The sequence below is a fragment of the Sitophilus oryzae genome, unplaced genomic scaffold (assembly GCF_002938485.1).
Source record: "Sitophilus oryzae breed Bouriz unplaced genomic scaffold, Soryzae_2.0 scaffold_177_pilon_pilon, whole genome shotgun sequence".
Lineage (NCBI taxonomy): Eukaryota > Metazoa > Arthropoda > Insecta > Coleoptera > Curculionidae > Sitophilus > Sitophilus oryzae.
Genome location: NW_022146479.1, coordinates 9,809,382 through 9,828,369, shown reverse-complemented (window position 1 = coordinate 9,828,369; position 18,988 = coordinate 9,809,382). Strand labels below are relative to the sequence as shown.

Sequence of the window (18,988 nt, the reverse complement as noted above, 5' to 3'; positions counted from 1 at the left end):
AACTGTTTTATTCATTTGGAACAGTTTGGGGCTTGGAACATTTTGAAACTTGGAACAGTTTGGGACTTGGAACAGTTAGGGAGTTGGACCTGTTTGGAACAGTTAAGGCGCAATTCTCACTGTATCGTCCCGTCACCGTCACGTCGAGCCACCGTCTCGACAGATAACATGAAATAAATTTTGCTAGTCTAGCTTTACGGGACCGTTCAGCTGTTATCTGTTATCGGGATAGAGAAGAGAGTCCTAAAAAACAAGTGTGACGGTTTGCGCGGCGTTGTCGCTATTTAATATATTTAATTAAAATTCAACTAAATTTTTATTATATATTTTAAATAGGAGGAGTTTTTTTTCATGTAAACAGAATAGGAAAGAATTGTTTTTATAATAAAACAGTGCTGGTGATGTTGCCAAATGCAATAGTTATTTTCAAAAATACAGTGTAGAACAGATGGTTAAATACAATAACCAACTGTAATAAATATAACTATAATAAATATAGTAACACTTACAAGAATGTATTTTTTAAATATATAACAGAATTATAAATCTATATTTATTCATATACAGGGTGAGTTTTAAATAAGTGCACATATTTTTAGGGGTGGTATATTTCGATACTCATGAGTTTTTTTTGTGAAAAAATGTTTTGAAAGGTTTATATTTTTCGAAAATTTGTTGGGATTAATTTTTAATTTTTATTTAAAAAATCATTATATTTGGTAATATAGCAACATATGTTGATAGTAGAATAAATTTAGAGGAACGAAAACAAAGAAAAAATCCAGTAATTTTCATAAAAAAACATTATATTTGGTAATAGAAGGGTAATAGCTAGCCTTTAATAGGTATAGCCCATGTATAGCCACATAGATAGTAGATTAAATTCGGAGGAACGAAAACAAAGAAAAAAATCCAGTAGTTCTCATTATAAAAAAAAATTGTTAAAAAAAAACCTTTAAAAAGAAAAATAACTCCGCTATTTTGGATTTATTTGAAAAACCGTAAAGAGAAAATATTGTTTCTTTTATCCAGGTCTACCGGGCCTGAAAATATGTGCACTTATGTAAAACTCAGCGCGTGTAATAGAGGATGCCGTAACGGCAACGTCCAAACGCCGGCAACAATTCGAAGAGCACTTAACTGCTACTGAAACAGGGAGATCTGAAACAGAATGATACCAGTACGGTATTAATTTACGTTTTGGAACAGGTATCTTTTGCAACTAAAACAGGTTGTACCTGTTATTAAAAAATCGCTGTTCCGGCCAAAACTACAGAACCGTGAGGTAATTATTATAAAAATTTACTCTCTTATTGTGCTCAAGTAGTTGATAAAATAAGAGAACTTATCGATATTTTCAAATTTTATAAAAATGATCACCTGTACAAATATTAAAGTAAAGAGATATTTTTTCACTTATTATGACGTTACTATAAAACTGGTAAGATACGTTGGTAGTGAAAACTCATTTGGAATATTGCTTAAAGGGCTTCTGGTTATTGTCGGAGATATAAACTCGGGCGTGTGCTACGGAGGGGAAATTCATTACGTTACAGCTTCCGATTTTGAGTCTTTTATTTACATTATTATCAACTGATGTCTGCTTCCCTTTCCTTTCCTCGGTACATTGACTTTATACAATTTTTATAATTCCTTGTTTATTGCAGGTGACAAATATCCCTATTAATTGATTTTTGCAAATATTGCGATGCAGTTTCCAACAGATTTCTAAACTAATTATAAGTAATGAAATTCTAACATCGTCAATATTTTAGATGTGACAATTAGGGTTCTTTTGAGATATCAAAGAACCGGGACTCGAAATTATTAATTCCCGGTTCTTTCGGTACTTTCGGGACTCGGTAATAATAATTAAAAACATATTTTTTGTTACGTGCGAAAGACTTTTGATACTTTCTAGCCGTCGAAATCAAACTTCTAAATAAGTAGGGATGCTGTCTCTTACTGTTCTTACTTCTGAAGTTATTTTGAAGTTTCTATAATGTGTATTAGCTATTATTGAAGTTTAAATATGTTATTTTATTATTTAGTATAATATTGCTGAATGCATTAGTTATATTTTTTGTGTTATGTTTTTATAGGCATTTACATCTTTAATTGAAAACGTTAAGTTCTTTTTTTTAATTTAATTATGTTGGTTTCGATGTTGGTTTATGTTTGATGTAATTTTTAACCTATGTGTTTTCATTTTTTTCGCTTGTGTTCATGTTTACTTTCTCATGACTTAATAATTTGATATTACTTTCATTTGAAACTCAATTTTTTATCGGTTTTGCTTTTGAGGGACCGGGACCATCACAGGACCGGGCCTCCGTAACAATAATTATTAAAAATAATTTTTTTGTTACGTGAGAAAGTCCTTTGATACTTTTTAGCGGTCGAAATCAAACTCTTCTAAATAAGTAATGATGCTTATTGTTTTTTTTCTGTTTTGAAGTTCCTATAATATTTATTATGTTATGTTTTAATTTTAATAGATTATTTACATTTTTAATTTAATATTTTAGGGCTTTTGTCTCAAATTCAGTTAAGTTGGTTTATGTTGTTTGATGTGAAATACCTACATACTTTTTTTTTGCTTGTGTTCATGTTAATTTTTTCATGATTAAGTACTTAATTATTTGATATTATTTTCATTACAAATCTCAGTTTTTTATTCATTTTACTTTGAAAAACCATCTCTTGCTTTCTGATTGATAAACTGCACCACCATCGAACAAAAATTAGTCAGTACCGAAAGTACCAGAAAAAACGGGAAATAACTCTTCTAACCTTTCCTTAATCTGACACTCTGGGATTTTTCTAATGATATTTTTTTACTATTCTGATCGGCTGGTCTACACGCACGCCCCTGTATAAAAGGTTCGTGGTCGTCTATGGTGGGACCACTTAATAGGGTGCAAGGTTTCCTAATTCCAGAGCTTGGACTCCTCTACTACAAGAGTCCAAACAATTTAGCGGATTTTTTTATGGCGGGGGAATTATTAATTTAAGCTTGGCGATTGTTATATAAATCAAAAAGCTTTTAAGAATAAAGATAAGGTAATTACTATACCCCGTGTTTTTATTAAAGTTGAATTTATCTAACCGTTTTCAAGTGGCGTTTTAGATTGTGGGAACACTGAAAAACATGTGTTTATAAGTTCGGCGCCATTCTCAAAAACCTGACCTTAAAATAAACTGGTCAACTCATAAAACGAAACTAACAAAAAACACAAGATGTCCTATCAGTGGCGCATTTCCGGTGTGGGCGCGGGTAAGACAATGCCACACAGGTGATTTTTTCAAAATCCGTTGCCAAAAACTAAATGTGGTTGATTCAGTTTTAAGCTATAAAATGTATTACATTGTTTGATTATAAAAGTACATCATCCTATTGGAGTGGTTTTTTGTTCCATAAAGGCACAAATATTATATGTAAATGTATTTCATTTATTTCAAATGTATTTATAAAAGAATTTAACAACAACTATTAGTGTCGTATTTTTATAGAAAATTTTTTATAGAGACATGTACAACATACTATCTATTTAGTAAGAATTGTGATTTTGTTTCGACTTTTTGTATCGTAAAGCAAATTTACTTTTTAATAGTGATGAAGTCGCCCGTTATATACCGATACTTCCAAACCAATTTACCCGTTGCATATAGAACTAGCCCGATAAAGTCTGTCCAACAAGCCAGGAAAGATTTCGACAGATGGCATTCAAAAAATAACTAACGCAACTCTTGTGTTATTGTAACAGACGGTTTATTATCTCTATATTTACACATATTTTGTTATGGTCTTCTATTAAATCAGTTGGTTTAAAAAAAAACAGCATATACAGGGTGTTCCTTAATGACATGCTACTATTTAAGGAGATGGTTCTTGGACCTATTCTAAGAAAAAAACTTCATATGAATACCTATATGTCCTAAACATCTTAACTTTTCAGATACAGGGTAGTAAAATTTTCTATTTTTTTTTCAAAATATCTCTGATGTTATATTTGATACGCGTCTTCCATGCATCAAAAATCAAAATGCTTATTTTGATATACAAAAAAAAAATATATTTTATTTCTTCATTTCCTCCCCAGGCGATGGAGAAATGATTTCTATACAAGTCACCGCCTCAGATTTTCAGCGATTTGACCCGGAAGTAAACTCACTTTAATTTGTTTAAGCAAAAACGATGCGTCGGACGAAAAAAATCATGAGACGAAAAATGTTTAGAAACGAATGGAGATTTTGAAAATAATTTTTATTTTAAAAGAAGTCAGTGGTGTACCACTTTTTTCTCCAAAAATATTCAATGTAAAACCCGTATGGACGACACTGGTCGAAATAAATAAAATTCTCTGTACACCAAAAAAGGTATTTTGGTCCATAGAAGACGTGTATCAAGTTTCACAAAGATATCTGTAATAAAATCAGTGTTACGAAGTTATGAAAAAAAAATTAGAAAATCTCATTAAGTCATTAAGTAAATCATGTAAATAACTTAAAGAACAGTATTCATAACAAATCATAATCCCCAACTTCAAAAAACTCAATATAGTATATTTATTAAAAGTTAATATGATTCACTTTAGGGGGTTTGGCCACGTTTTACATAAAAATGTTCTAGAAAGAAGAAAACTAATAACAATCTCGTTGTAATTTATTATAATGAAGACGGTCTTCCTTTTAAATTCATCCCTTGTATACCTAGTCCAGCCTGGTTCACTGGGCTACATGCTGAAAGGTCAAATTTAGGCAAATATGTTGACATCTTTAACAAAGGATGGCAGTGTCCGTCACCCTTAAATTATCGCGGACAGAAGTTAAGAAGGCACATCTCAGTATCAACCTGTTTGTCAGACTTAGGCGCCACCATCTGATTTATAGCCAACCACTTGACAGCATGTGGCAGTTCGAATAAAATTTCGGTAGTACCGGCATTTTTTCCGCATTTTTTTTTTCTACAGAGCTCCCGAGATATTTGACGTAAAGACCTTTTTAAGACGAAACTTTAATAAGCTATAATATTGAGTTTGAACTTTGAACAGCTTTGGTACTTTTTGAGAACGGCTTGTATTTTAATGTAATTTGTTTTCTTGCACTATGGATATGAATAACTTAATTGACATGTATTTCAATATATGCATTTTGATCTAGTGACCGGGTTTTGTTAATTTTTTTGCAGCTAAATTATTTCTGTCGAAGTGAAATCTCTCGAAGGGAAAACAAAATTTATTTTGCCGAAAGTTTATCTTTCAAAATGTTGAATCATTTAACAAAAGTAAGGAATTTAAAAACCAAAGGTGCCACTTTTCTCGATAATCTATTTTTTGAGTCATCTCAATAGCTTTTTTGTTTCAGATATTCGCGTTTCACGAATTCTATAACAATATTATAACAATTTTAGTATTTAAAGCATGCCTTTGTTTAGGTTCTTCTCAACACACTATGAAATAGTGTTTATTATTTTTGTAATGTCACTGTCATTGAAAAGTATTATTATTATTATTTGTTACAGTTACTAGTAGAGGTGGTTTGAAGAACAGAGCTTGTATCGGCTATACTTAATTGAACGTGGTGGAGTTCAACTTCTAGACTTTTTACAACCATTTCTGTTAGAATTGGCAATATACAATAATAATATGATTTTTTGATGACAGTGACGTTAGAAAAATAATAAATTATAGTTCGTATAGGTGTGTTGATGAAGACCAAAATCAAAGACATGCTTTTAATACCGTACGATCAAAAATCGTCAGCGATGGTTATGAAATGAAGATCGCTGTCTTTTATATCTAAAATTATATGGGGAATGTCATCGATGCTCATTTCCAAGCCAACTGGACGCCGTTTTTTTCGATTATACGGTACTAAAATTTATGTAAATCGTTACTGTAATTTTCAAAAGCGAATATCTCAAATAAAAATAAAGCTATCGAGATGAACTAAAAAAACAAATACATATCTATAAAAGATGCACAACAGTTTTTAAGTCAAAGAAAAAAATATCCAGACAAGTGGACTCGGTATTAAAGGTTTAAGTTGCAAAGGAGAATTCGAAGCTATCCAACCGATCTGAAATGTATTCGGCGTCAAAAGTCAATTAACTCGATTTTTTACTACAAGAGGCTTGGATTTCAAGTGGGCATTTACATGAGCCACTAGCATAAATCGTTGAACATCTAAATCAACACTGGTTTTAAATTTGTTGCTAGATAAAATAAAAGGCGGCTGGGTTTGTTATGGAGCGCGTAAATATTTACATAGAGAGCCAGCTCGATTGTTTGTTGCAAAAAAATAGGAAGCTCGAATTTCCAGTAAAAAGCTCTAGGTAAAAAGGATCCTGTTAATATCACTTCGCACCTTTAATAGCTTTCCTGATGTCTTGTTTATTTTTTTGCAACCGCACTCGCTAGAAGTACAGGAACCCTTGTCGTTTTTGATAATCTTCATTCTTTAGAACCTAATTTAGCACTAGGGAAATAAAAATCATATATGCTTATTGTAGTAGGGGAGCCTAAGTGGGGATTTTGAGATTTGGTCATGCGTGGCAGAGTAACATAAGGGGAAAAACCTGACCCCCAGTTATGTACCTTCCCCCCATGCATGAACCTTTCATACAGGATCGTGCGTGTAGGGCAGCCGATCGAACTGGTAAAAAAATTATCGTTAGAAAAACTCGAGCGCGTCAGATTCAAGCCAGGTGAGTTAATTAATTGCAGAAAAGTGTGTATTTAGAAATAATCTGACGAATTCAACGTAACATAATGAAATGAGAGAATAACAAAGTTGCTAAAAAACGTTACCTGAACATTCTCTAGCGTTGTATTTTTTGTGACACGCCCAAGCATTTCTTTATGAACTTTTTTTATATATTTGAAAATCTGCACATATTCTCCCTACCAGTAAAAGGACATACATCATATAACCTTTTTTTTCTTTTTAGCATCTAATACAATAGGCCCCACGACGCTCGAGTAAACACGATTTAGCATCTTGACCTCTCCTAATATTAGAATGTATTTCGGATCTAAAATGAAGGATATTTTTCCCATATATGTTGTATTTTCGGCATTTATAAAAACATACTTTGTCCTCAGAATAATAGTTATTATTATTTTGAATCCCATTTTTTCCTGTGTTTTATATGGGGTTTGTCGTTTATGAGTAGAGATTCAAAGATGCGGTCTTTGTCCTAGCCGTCTTTGTCTTTGTGTCTGAAATAAGGTCATACATCTATTTGTTGATGACTTCCCTCTTATTTTTAAAAATTAGGCCAGATCAGAATACATAATAATATATCGGGTGTTTCTCAAAAGTGGCTGACGCCTATAACTTTTATTTTTTCAGACAGTTTTCGGTCACTTCCTATTTCACCGGATATGACTACAACTTTTGGTTTTTAAATTGTACCCTCATTTTTTTACTTTATTCGATAGAAAATAACACTCTGAATAGAATGACATCAACAACATGTCAACTTTTGACACTCTCGCTGAAAAAATCGTATTTAAGTTTCAATCTAGAGTGCCATGGCTGTGTTAAAAACACTAATTTTTAATCAAGGAGCCGTGGAATAGTAGCCCTATAGAAAATAGATTTGTTCTTGTTTCTTCTGGCTATCAATAAAGATGTCCAAATCGTATTTCTAATTATTACTCAATTTTTTCAGGGTGGCTCATTACCATATTTGGAAAAAAAGCATTTTTTACGAATAATTTAGTACCGAACACTTGGTATTTTGTGTGAGTCAAATTGTCGTTACATTTATGGCCATGGCACTCCAAATTGCAATTTAAAATCCTATTTATTTTTAATTAAAAATGCCAGAAGTTGACGTGATATGTCATTCTATTCAGAATGTCATTTTCTATAAAATGAAGTACAAAAATACAGAGTGTGTCATTTAAAAAACAAAAGTTAGAAACAGGAAGTGACCGAAAATAATTGAATGCTCTAATCAATCCTAATTTATGTCATATACCAACACACCAAATTTCATTTTTATCTGAAAAATTTAAAAAAAATATAGGGGTGAGCCATTAAAAAATGTGATATTTTTTTAATTTGAAAAGCATTTAAGAGCCGTACACCTGCTTTATGTGCGAATTTTCTGCTTAACTTTCTGTGCGTACGCATTTTTTAATTTTATATGCTTAGTCGAAATTCATGTAGCATCTGATCCCAACACCCTGTAGCATTAAACTCAAATGTCTAACATAGGTATACTAATTTATTCTTTGTCTCTATAAAAGTTTAAAAAATACAGTTTCATTTGTTACTATATTCTGTGGTAATAAAATGAAATCGTTAATAAAATTAGCAAATGTTTATAGGTATGAAAAAGCACTTGTAGCTATTAATAAAAAAAATTGGCATTCGATCAAATATCGATTTCGAATTTCTGAAGAAGGAGGATGTCCATTTGGCTAACTCCTCCCAGCTATCCAGACTCCGTACAATCCCGATGTCGTTTTTCAGGATGACTCCACCCACCATATCGGACGCAATTTCAACACTGGAGTCTGGAAAGTTAGTTTTGAAATAGCCTGAGCAGTCGGGAAGTTGTCGAGAAAATACTTTTTTTTTATCGTTGTGTGTTCATATTTACCAGTGATTTTTGTGTTACAACTCAAGATTCGTGCGTTTTTTAGTGATACTATGTCTTACAGTAATTCACCACAGGACACAGATCCATTCCAGTATGGGTATCATCACAATCATCATAATTTTCATTATATATCAGGTTAATTGCTGTTTTTTTTTTAATCTCAAAGGGTTTAAGTGCCAAATTCTTCAAAATTCGTTTTTTTTTTCATAAAATAATATGTGCCATTCTGCCATGCATTAGAAAGGGCTCTATGTTTATATCTGCTGTGGAAATATTCTATTTATTATTATTTAGATGACCGTCAAGTTTTTTTTTAAGGCGAAGGGTCTAAATGGCAAGAACAGCCGTAATTTCGTGCATATTTTTCATTTTGTTTCTAGCACTGTCTTAGTATATTCTTAATTACTTAATCAATCTCAATAGGTACTAAAAAATAAGAGATTTCATTACTGTTTTGTGAAATTGTTGCCGAGATATAAGACTATTGTATTGCTGCTGGCTGCTTTTATTAATAAAATTTCACATCTTCTTGCTTTATTTCACTAAATTTATGCGCTTTTCTTAATTTCCTCGCAAGTTTAAATTTGGAACTTGGACTCTTTGGGAATATTACTCTTCAATTTATGGTTGTCTATATATACCTTTCTTCCTTTGTCTAAGAAACGAATTATTTTTTTAGAAAAAAAAATATTTGTTTAAATATTATAAGCAAAAAGAAACTAAACAATAATACCTCAAACAATTTTTACTACCTAAAAATACTATAGAGAACATAAATTTCAATAACTGATGCTTTTTATTAATTAAAAAAACGTAATAATAATCTGTGTTTATAACATTAAATAAATAAATCTGTGTTTATAACATTACACTAATGTTCATCCTTCCAATTGTTGTGTTTATGGACTGTACGTGTAGCTCTATCTCCAAACCAAAAGAAAAAACTATGAAAATAATTAGCATTGTTTTCTCACACATCTTTGTGCCACGTTATGATATTTTTAATACTTTGTAACTTTTCTCAAAAAGAAACTAAACAATAATGTATAATGTCCATAACTTTGCGCCCGGTTCATTTCACTGGAAGATAATCTACAAAATAAAAACGTTATTTTCTGTAAACAGCACCGCGTTGATCCAAGGAAGACCAATTTGCCAAAGGTATTTAACTAATAAAATAAATTTGCCTAACGGACAAAAAGTGCTTAACATTTCAGGAGGTATATCCCCCGTCGTCATAAGCAAAAAAAAACACCAAGAATAAAGAAAAAACTATTTCAAATATCTAAGTACAACTATTTTGACCGTTGACGTTCTTGTTTTATATGAAGTCAACGTCCAGCTAACAATTATTACTACCGGATAACAATTACTTAATGAAGTACCTAATAACAAAAAGTTTCAAAGTTTCTGTATAAATATGATTATTTTTAGTTTGTTTTCAATGTTGACTTATGTTATGTTTATTTATTTAATGTTTAAAATCAAAGAAGTGATAGCCAGGCATCACTAACATCTAGAGATGCCTGAGGAATGAGGGATACATTTGAGGCGTCAAGTTGCAAAACCCGCCTTATCCCAAAAACCTTGTTTCGAGATAATAAGCAAAAACTGTTTTAGCAAATGTTTGAAGCATATACTGCAACATAACCCGCCTTATCCGACTTATTTTTGCATTTTTTTCTCTTTAAAAATTAAATATTAATTTTTATTTCTACAAAAACCAGACACAAAACAATGATTCCACTCAGGACACGTTTTTTTGTGTGCGTTTTGTTTTGCGGGTTTTGCTACAGCACGATACCTATTTGCATCCTAACTTTAAGCTATTTTATTATTAGGTAAGGATTTGAAATGGATGATAAGACGTCAGTAGTACCTAATACTATATTTGTGTAAAAAGCCTATTAAAAAATGCGGGTTTTGCAACAATAATCACAATAAAAAGCAAATATAAGTGGATAAGACGGGTTTTGCTGCAGATTGGGACTATGTTTATGTAGATTTTAGGGTCCACTATTAATGTATATCATCAGGCCATTTTTTAAAAATAATAGATAATTTTTTTTCTTTTAGAGGCTATCGATTCTTTCATCATAATTTTTGGGCTGGTAATCTAATCTGCTCTGTGCTCTGGTGTCCCATGAATGCTGGCAAATTTTATAAATTGTAAAAATCGCCAAAAAAAATCGAAATTTTTTTAAAATAATCTTTATGTTCTTTAATTCGGACATTTAAGGGTCTAGATGTTTAAAAAATAATAGTTGAAACACTTTTTAATACTATAAAAACTATAGAGAACAAGAACATCAAAAAAGTATGTTTTTTTATTAATAAAAAATCACGTAATATTAAATCTGTGTTTATAACATTACACTAATATTCTTCCTTCCCATTGTTATGTTTATGGACTGACGGTACGTAGCATATGCACACAATTATTCTACCTCTAAACTTATCACATTTGCTAGACAAATGCTATAAAGACTTTATAAATTCTCAAGGAAAATAAACAAACTGAGGCTATTATAATACTGTTTTTTTTTAATTTTAATTCTTTTCTACATGTGAACAATTTGTTGTCGGTTTTGGTGGGAGACTAATTAAGATTATAGTTTGTTTCATTAAGTATTTTTTCCTTGCCGAATAAAAATAACTCGGGTTTACATAAACGGTCGTCGAGTTAATAAAATTCGATAAACAGAAAATCTGGCTTTTGAGAAAGCCTTTGAGCCAGTGCCATTAAAATTTTATAGACCTCATCATCCTGTATATAGTATATAAAATAAGATAAATTTAGATACCTGGTTAATTCATTTCGGATACGTATTGTTTAACTAATTTTCTGGATGTCTGTTAACAAACATTTTTTTTCTTATTAAATGGTGAAACATCGTTGAAATACTTGTATTTTAAGAAAAAAGGGTTTAATGGGACTAATTGTATCTCTACATATGTTTCGGCTTGTTAGGCCTTTTTAGACAGTTTCTTAAAACTAACCGTCTATCTACAGTGTAATGAAAAAATTTGCTATGGGGGTTTTTGATTCTCTATGTTGTAATTTAATTGGATTTACATTAATTGTGTGACTATTTCATATACAGTGTGTTGCTAGACTGGAACTTTGTTGCAGATTATTAATACATTTAATATGTTCTTTATATATAATTCTTATATCTAATTTTAATCTGTTTGGCTACTCGGCATCACAATTATCACAATCCACTCTATATACACACCCGACTAATTAATAACATTAGACTTAAATTTCTTTTATTTCTAAATAATTAATACCTTTACGTTCTTTTTTATTAAATTTTGTTGGTAATAATTCAAAAATCGATAATTACTATTGTCTTTAGTTTTTTTTCAATGTTTCAAATCTATATATTTTTTTAGTTTTAAATATGTATTATGATTATCATATTTAGTATTTATAAACATTTTAATATCTTTAGAAATATGCGCGGGAATAATTTTTGTAGGTAGGTATACATATATATTTTACTTGCACTTTTTATAGGAAGAAAGGTATAATTGCACATTTTTAAGTATAAAATATAATTATGATTCTTTCGTTGTGTGTACAATGTACAGTATTTCGAAATATTTCTTTTTTTCTAGATGGTAGTACCGTAGGTGGCGACGAGTCAAATTTTTGGTCAAACAGTCCAAGATCCGAATCACCATCTCCAAATGTTTTACAAAGTCCAATAGATAACTCTTATCAATTATATGGAAATACACCCCCATGTTCAAATACAAACCCCCATTATGGGCCATATCGATCTAGTATGTGCATGGATCTCTCACAGAAAATAAGTATTTGAGTCAAAAGAAAATGCAATTCCAAAAACTTGTCTGGAAACCTTACTCCTAAGGATATCTTATTTGACTTAACTACTTATTTCCTGTGTCCAGATATGTAAACGGAGAAATCAGAGAAAATGTATATTTTTAGATTATACTACAATTTCTTCTCAATCTAGTCTTGGTACTCCATTTGTCCGAGTAATAAAACGACGAACGACAGCAAACAAAAAAGAACGAAGAAGAACACAAAGCATAAACAATGGTTACGCTAATTTGCGGGATTGCATTCCAAACGTGCCTGCCGATACAAAATTATCTAAAGTGAGCTTTCTGATACTAAAAAACATTTATATACATTTATTTTATACATACATATACATAGTATAAACAGTAATTTTATCAAAATCGGCAGTTTTCCTGAATATACTACCCAACAAGCAACATTACATTTGCAATACTTCAACCAATCCTCAAACAGAGCTTGCTTTATAATATTCATTTCTAAACTAAACGTTGTGTCCTGGTTTAATGAGAACTTGCTAAAGAAACATTATGGAGTGAGGAGTGAACATTCTAGGCACACCCTAGGCAAAGTTGATTGCTAAATGTTGTTTTTGAACCGCAATTAAAAAAAAATAATAAATTATTAGTACACGTCACAAATTTTTGTTAGAAAAAGTAGTGAAATGTTTTTACAAGGTTGTGACAAAGTTTCAAATAACCTTGCGTCAAACTTCTTTTCAACATTGTACTTTGCATATAACCTCCCTGCAATGAAAAAGCAATGTTACACCTTCCGAAGTTTCAGCAATGTGGCAAAATATTGCTTGTTGGATATATTATATGGAAGAAAGTCGGTAATTTTTGACCATTTTTTACATGTTTTCGAAGGTCTTAGAAAAGTAGTAAACATAGTGATAAAACATTTGAAAATATTAGCTTCTATAGAAAATTTTATGCAGATTCAGACTATGCAGACCTTTAAGAAGAAAATTATCTTTTTGAACCTTGGTTTTTGAGCGATTTTTGATGATTAATTAAAAACCCTTTCGTAAATTTAATATTGCACTCATAACACCACAATGGCTGATATTTTCTTGTTCTACACCTTTTTATTAGCTAGTCTCAGTAATTTTATCAAAATCAATCATTTTCGACTATTTTTACATGTTTTTGAAGATCTTAGAAAAATAGTAAACATAGGCATAAAAGTTTGGAAATATCAGCGTTTATAGGAAATTGTATTATCGAACCACCCCGTATATTTTTAGATTAAGACCTTAAGACTTGCCACATCGTATATAGCTTATTTGACAAGGGCACTAGAAACAGACACACCAGGTACATTTAAAGCTGAATTGGGAACACTATCACGGAAATCAAATAGTGCAAATACCCAGCAAAATCACCATAACAATAATAGTTGTATGAATGGTCACAATTCACCTAAAAGTGACTCTTCGGTAAGTTTTTTTATCATTCAATAAACGTAATTAACACGTGCTTCTATAACATTTAATGGTAAATCGAACAAAACTCTTGAAGGATATCTTTCATCGCTTGGTTTCTTTTTGACGATTTAATAGCAGCTATTCAGAAATATTGAGTTGGAAGTGTCGACATTTATGCCAACGTTTACACTCGTAAAAATATTCCTGATTGAAAAGAAAAAGATTTCAGATCAGTTTTGTTGTTTTTCGAGAAGAAAATGATATAATATCGTTAAGGAAAATTAGAATGAAACAGTAATCTTATTATGAGTGATAATGATCTATTAAAGTTCACCCCTCAAATATATCTAAGTAGGATGGCATGTCCCAGAGACAGGCGATTACGTAGTAAAAAGGGACGTTATTATTCCCAGTCAACCCCAATAAACTATTATTTTTCCACAACTTGATTATCAGCCTTTAATTCAATAAAAGTCTAAGGGTGTTAATATATTTGAGACTTAAACCTCAACTTTTTTCTAATACAATAAATGATTATACGAATTATTTTTTCGTTTAATTTAGTCTTTTTGATCTTCAAAGTTAACTACTGAAAATAAACAATTTGATTCGTTTTAATAAATTCTTTAAAAAGTTTCAAACACATGTTTTGTAGAATCTTTTTAAAATTTACATGGGATTACCTATGTTCAAGTTTATTTTTTATTACACTTAATCTAGTCAACTTGTACTCAAAAAAAAACTTTTTGAGGTAAGTTTTGGGGTAGTTCTGATTTCTTCTATTTAGTATGATTTTTAAGGTGCTGAATGCGAATCTGATGTTTGCTAACGAGTTGAGAAAAATACAAAAAAAAATGGAAAAAAGTGGATTTTTACGGTTTTTTGTTTATACCTTTAAAAATATTAACTTTTCGTAAATAATATTTGGGCTCAAAATTAAAGTAAATATAATTTCCTATAATTTTTGTTAAGTAAGTTTTTTCTCTGGTTCGGGCTCAACAGACATTTGAAAATTATCGTTTTTTGGTTGTCTCCGCAACTACTTACTTTTTGTACTCTTAATTTATTATTAAAGTCTAGTACGTATTTTTTTTTTGTTTTAACTTATATCTCATATACAGGGTTGTTCACCAGATACGACACGGAGTATTGTAGCTAAACGATAAGATTTTTACAAATTGTAAGTTTGGGGTTCGTTGAAGGACTATTAGAGCTACAATTTAAAAATATTTTTACAAGATACAGAGTGTCCCAAATAAATAAATATATCAAAGTTGTATTTTTTTAAATGGAACACCCTGTATATTATTACATTTTTAGTTTCTACGATTAAAATAAAGGTAAATTTGATTAAGGTTTATTATACTTAAACCTTACCGTTTTTGAAATATTTTCAATTTTGTGAAATTGCAGTAAAAATTTTAAAGCTTCATTTCTCCAAGGGTATCAATGTTTTTAATACTAAATATTTAATAAAGTTTATTTATTGATCAGTTATTGTGTTGCAATAATAAAAATAATACTGTATAAGGCAGTATTATTTTTATGAGTGTCTAAAAATTTATTTTAAATAATTATTAGCTTCAAACGGCAATAACTTCTTTAATTTAAACGGAATGCCCTGTATATTTTAGGAGAATCAGATGCACAATTAAATTGTCTATCAAATTGTATTATACCATTTTTTACCTATCCCTTCAAGTTTTCGTAGAAAATGCATTTTCTTATAATTTAGACCTCATTTATCAATATATCAATGGAATATTGACATTTTAGATTGTTTTTAAAGCAACAAATGTACAAAATGTACAGACTAGTAATATTATCGTTTTTAGCAAAACGATAATATTACTAGCCCATTTGTATGCAAAAAGAAAACTATTTAAATCTTTATAAAAGAGTATACCATTAATTAAATATAACACCATTATTTGCGCCCATATACTAATTAATTACATACTTAATTGTGTTCGTTATTAAATTATTATAAATAAATGTGGATTTGAGTCAGAAATCAATATAATAATAAGTTATCAAATTAAAGTCTCTGTAGTTATAAATAAGCATTTATTAAAAAATGAAATATCATTTTTAAGGTGTTACTTTTTATCACACTGTCTAATGCCCATACAAAATTCAGTTTTTTAGTATTTGGAGCAATTATTATTAATCAACGCAAACAGTCAGTTAATGTAGTTTGAATACTGAAATCATATTAATTGGTCCTCTTTAACAAATATTTAAACAGTTTTTTTTTATTTTTTAATAAAATAAACAAATTATATCGACAATATTAGTATCTGTACTCTTTAAAAATGTGGTACATCTTTAAAAATAATCTAAAATGTCAATAGTCCATGGGTATATTGATAAATAAGTTCTAAATTACAAGAAAATGTATTTTCCACAGAAACTTAAAGAGATAGGTAAAAAATGGTATAATATAATTTGATAGACAATTAAATTGTGCATCTGATTCTCGTAAAATATACAGGGTGTTCCATTTAAATAAAACAAGTTATTGCCGTTTGAAGCTAATAATTATTTAAAATAAATTTTTAGACACTCTGTATAAGGTAGTATTATTTTTATAATTGCAACACAATAACTGATCAGTAAATAAACTTCAGTAAATATTTAGTTTTAAAAACTTTGATACCCTTGGAGAAATGAAGCCTTAAAATTTTTACTGCAATTTCACAAAATTGAAAATATTTCAAAAACGGTAAGGTTTAAGCCTTTATTTTAATTGTAGAAACTAAAAATGTAATAATATACAGGGTGTTTCATTTAAAAAAATACAACTTTGATATTTTTTACTTATTTGGGACACTCTGTATCTTGTAAAATTATTTTTAAATTGTACCTCTAATAGTCCTTCATCGAACCCAAAACTTACAATTTGTAAAAATCTCATCGTTTAGCTACAATACTCCGTGTCGTATGTGGTGAACAACCCTGTAGACATTGATTTCAAAAATTATATTACCTACGTCCGATAATAAAAAAAATCAAATTTTTGGTATATATAAAATTTGTGTAAATACAAGTACAGGTAATAGTTGCAGATGAAAGAATCAACTGCCACTCGTTAAAAGGGAAAAGTATAGAGCGCATTATGGGTAGTAATTCTTAAACTATGAAATTTAAATGAAATGAAATAGTAAAACCTCTTGCAATAATAATTAAGTCTGTACAGATAGAAATCAGATTTATAATTACAATCCAACTACACTTTTCCATTGAAATGGTAAAACATTCAGATACCTAATACATTTTTGCAATTCGAGCTTAGTTCCTGAATAGGAACAAATAGAAATAAATAAACGTCTGCGGTTTTTTTTTCTTAAAACTCTAAAAATGTAAATTGGAGTTATAAGCAAAAAACCGCAGAAATTGCATTTTTTGCGAAATTTTGTCAACAGATCATCAGATTCGGATTCAACGCCCCAAAAAACATAAAGAACAAAATAAAAATCAAAACTACCCCAAAACTTTGCTTAAAAAATACAATTCGACTAGATTAATTGTGTTAGGAGTCTTTTGGTAAGTTCCTGTCATTAATAATTTGTATTTGTTTGTCCAGGAAGAAGGTACGACGAAGAAAGGTCGCACTGGTTGGCCCCAACACGTTTGGGCTTTAGAATTAAAGCAAGAACAGGCGTTATAAGTTTTATAAACGCCTTATTTTGGCTGAAAAATTATCTATCCTGAAAGATCATCTTTTTATATACCATTTTAGATGAAAGAAATGAACTCCTTCCTATTTTAAATGATTTTTAAAATAATGAAAACTAATGTTCGATCTGAATTAGTCAGTTTTTTAGAGAACACCATTGCTAGTGCAAATAATAAACAAACAAGAATTTATAAACATAGGAATGGAAAATAAATCGTTCAGACTAACCTGGAAGTAAGTAATTTCACTCCAGAGGTTTCCTTTAGTTGTATATCTTATCTATTTGCCGAACATTGCCACATGGCCCCTTAATGTATACATTTACATACACCTTAAGAGTTTTATATATTGTAACTATAGTAAAGTTTATAATTAGATATTTTATATCCGATTTGTTTATGTTTATTAATTTGTTTGTACAACCAGAATAGTATTATGCCAGTTAAAGATTGATTTTATCGATTTTTTTTAACTTTAAGAATAAAATTGTTTGTAGATACAAAATGCAGTATTTTATTTTTTACTCCTATTCTATGTTTTGTTTACGTTTTAAATGAGATTTTAATATAAATACTATACACACCCTAAAATATAAATATAATAGTAGGGGCGCTCAAGATACTAAATGAGGCTTTACTTTATCGTTATGGGACCTATTGTGTTATGGAAAATTGTGTGGCTAAATAGGAATTTCCTTTAAAATAAAAAAATAATCACGTTCGGGAATATCCGGGTGACGTTTTTTGCAACTTTGACAAGCTTTTTTTTACTACTCTGATTGGCTGCCCTATACGCACGACCTTATATAAAAGGTTCATGTGGTAGGGGCACCAGGGGTACTTAACAAGATGCAAGCTTTCTCCTTACTATAATAAAAAAAAACGTAATTCCAGTTAATTTTTATTGAGTTCTTGGTTTTTTAGTACTTGATTAAAATAATTAAGATAATTGTTTAAAAATAACGCACAAGCGGAAAATCAGACACGATAAATAAAGGGCTCTAGTAGGCGTTCCGAGTAAGTTAGAAAAATAAAAGTGTCAGGTATTAAATTTCCTCTAGAAATTTGACTATTGACGCCCACTTCAGAGGCAGGGCAAGGAAAAAACAAAGATACATTGATTTTATTTTAAACAAGCGTTCTCGGGTTTCAACCAATTCACTGAAAGTGATATATACAGCACATTTATTGTCATTGCCAGAGTCGGTCAGCCAATTAGGAGAGTTATTTTTAAAGCGCTATTTTTTAAAAAAAAATTCAACGATTTTACTTACGAAATGGCAATTTATTATATGTATGAAAAAAGTCGAGACGCCAGTTTCTCGACTTTTTTCATTTTTTGGGTATTTTTAACTTATTTTCAGAGATTTTAGAAAAATTGTATTTATTTTATAGTGACAAAAATCTGAAAATGTTAGAGTTTAAGGGG

The 18,988-nt window shown here is 30.0% G+C and overlaps 1 protein-coding gene across 1 annotated transcript; it reads left to right on the top strand.

Moving 5' to 3' along the window:
* The first annotated feature begins 8,522 nt into the window (after positions 1-8,522).
* LOC115882323 (heart- and neural crest derivatives-expressed protein 2-like) lies at positions 8,523-17,996 on the top strand. The gene is made up of 5 exons (XM_030900325.1): positions 8,523-8,752; positions 12,242-12,409; positions 12,579-12,751; positions 13,702-13,893; positions 17,468-17,996. Exons 1-5 carry the CDS (start codon positions 8,668-8,670, stop codon positions 17,549-17,551), a joined length of 702 nt encoding a protein of 233 aa, XP_030756185.1. The 5' UTR covers positions 8,523-8,667; the 3' UTR covers positions 17,552-17,996.
* The last annotated feature ends 992 nt before the right edge of the window (positions 17,997-18,988 follow it).

Excerpts from the sequence above, each read along its gene's own strand:
- LOC115882323 (XM_030900325.1), top strand. The coding sequence starts at position 8,668 with ATGTCTTACAGTAATTCACCACAGGACACAGATCCATTCCAGTATGGG. Across the intron at positions 8,753-12,241 it reads TAATTTTCATTATATATCAG|ATGGTAGTACCGTAGGTGGC; the intron begins GTTAATTGCTGT and ends CTTTTTTTCTAG. Across the intron at positions 12,410-12,578 it reads TTATGGGCCATATCGATCTA|ATTATACTACAATTTCTTCT; the intron begins GTATGTGCATGG and ends GTATATTTTTAG.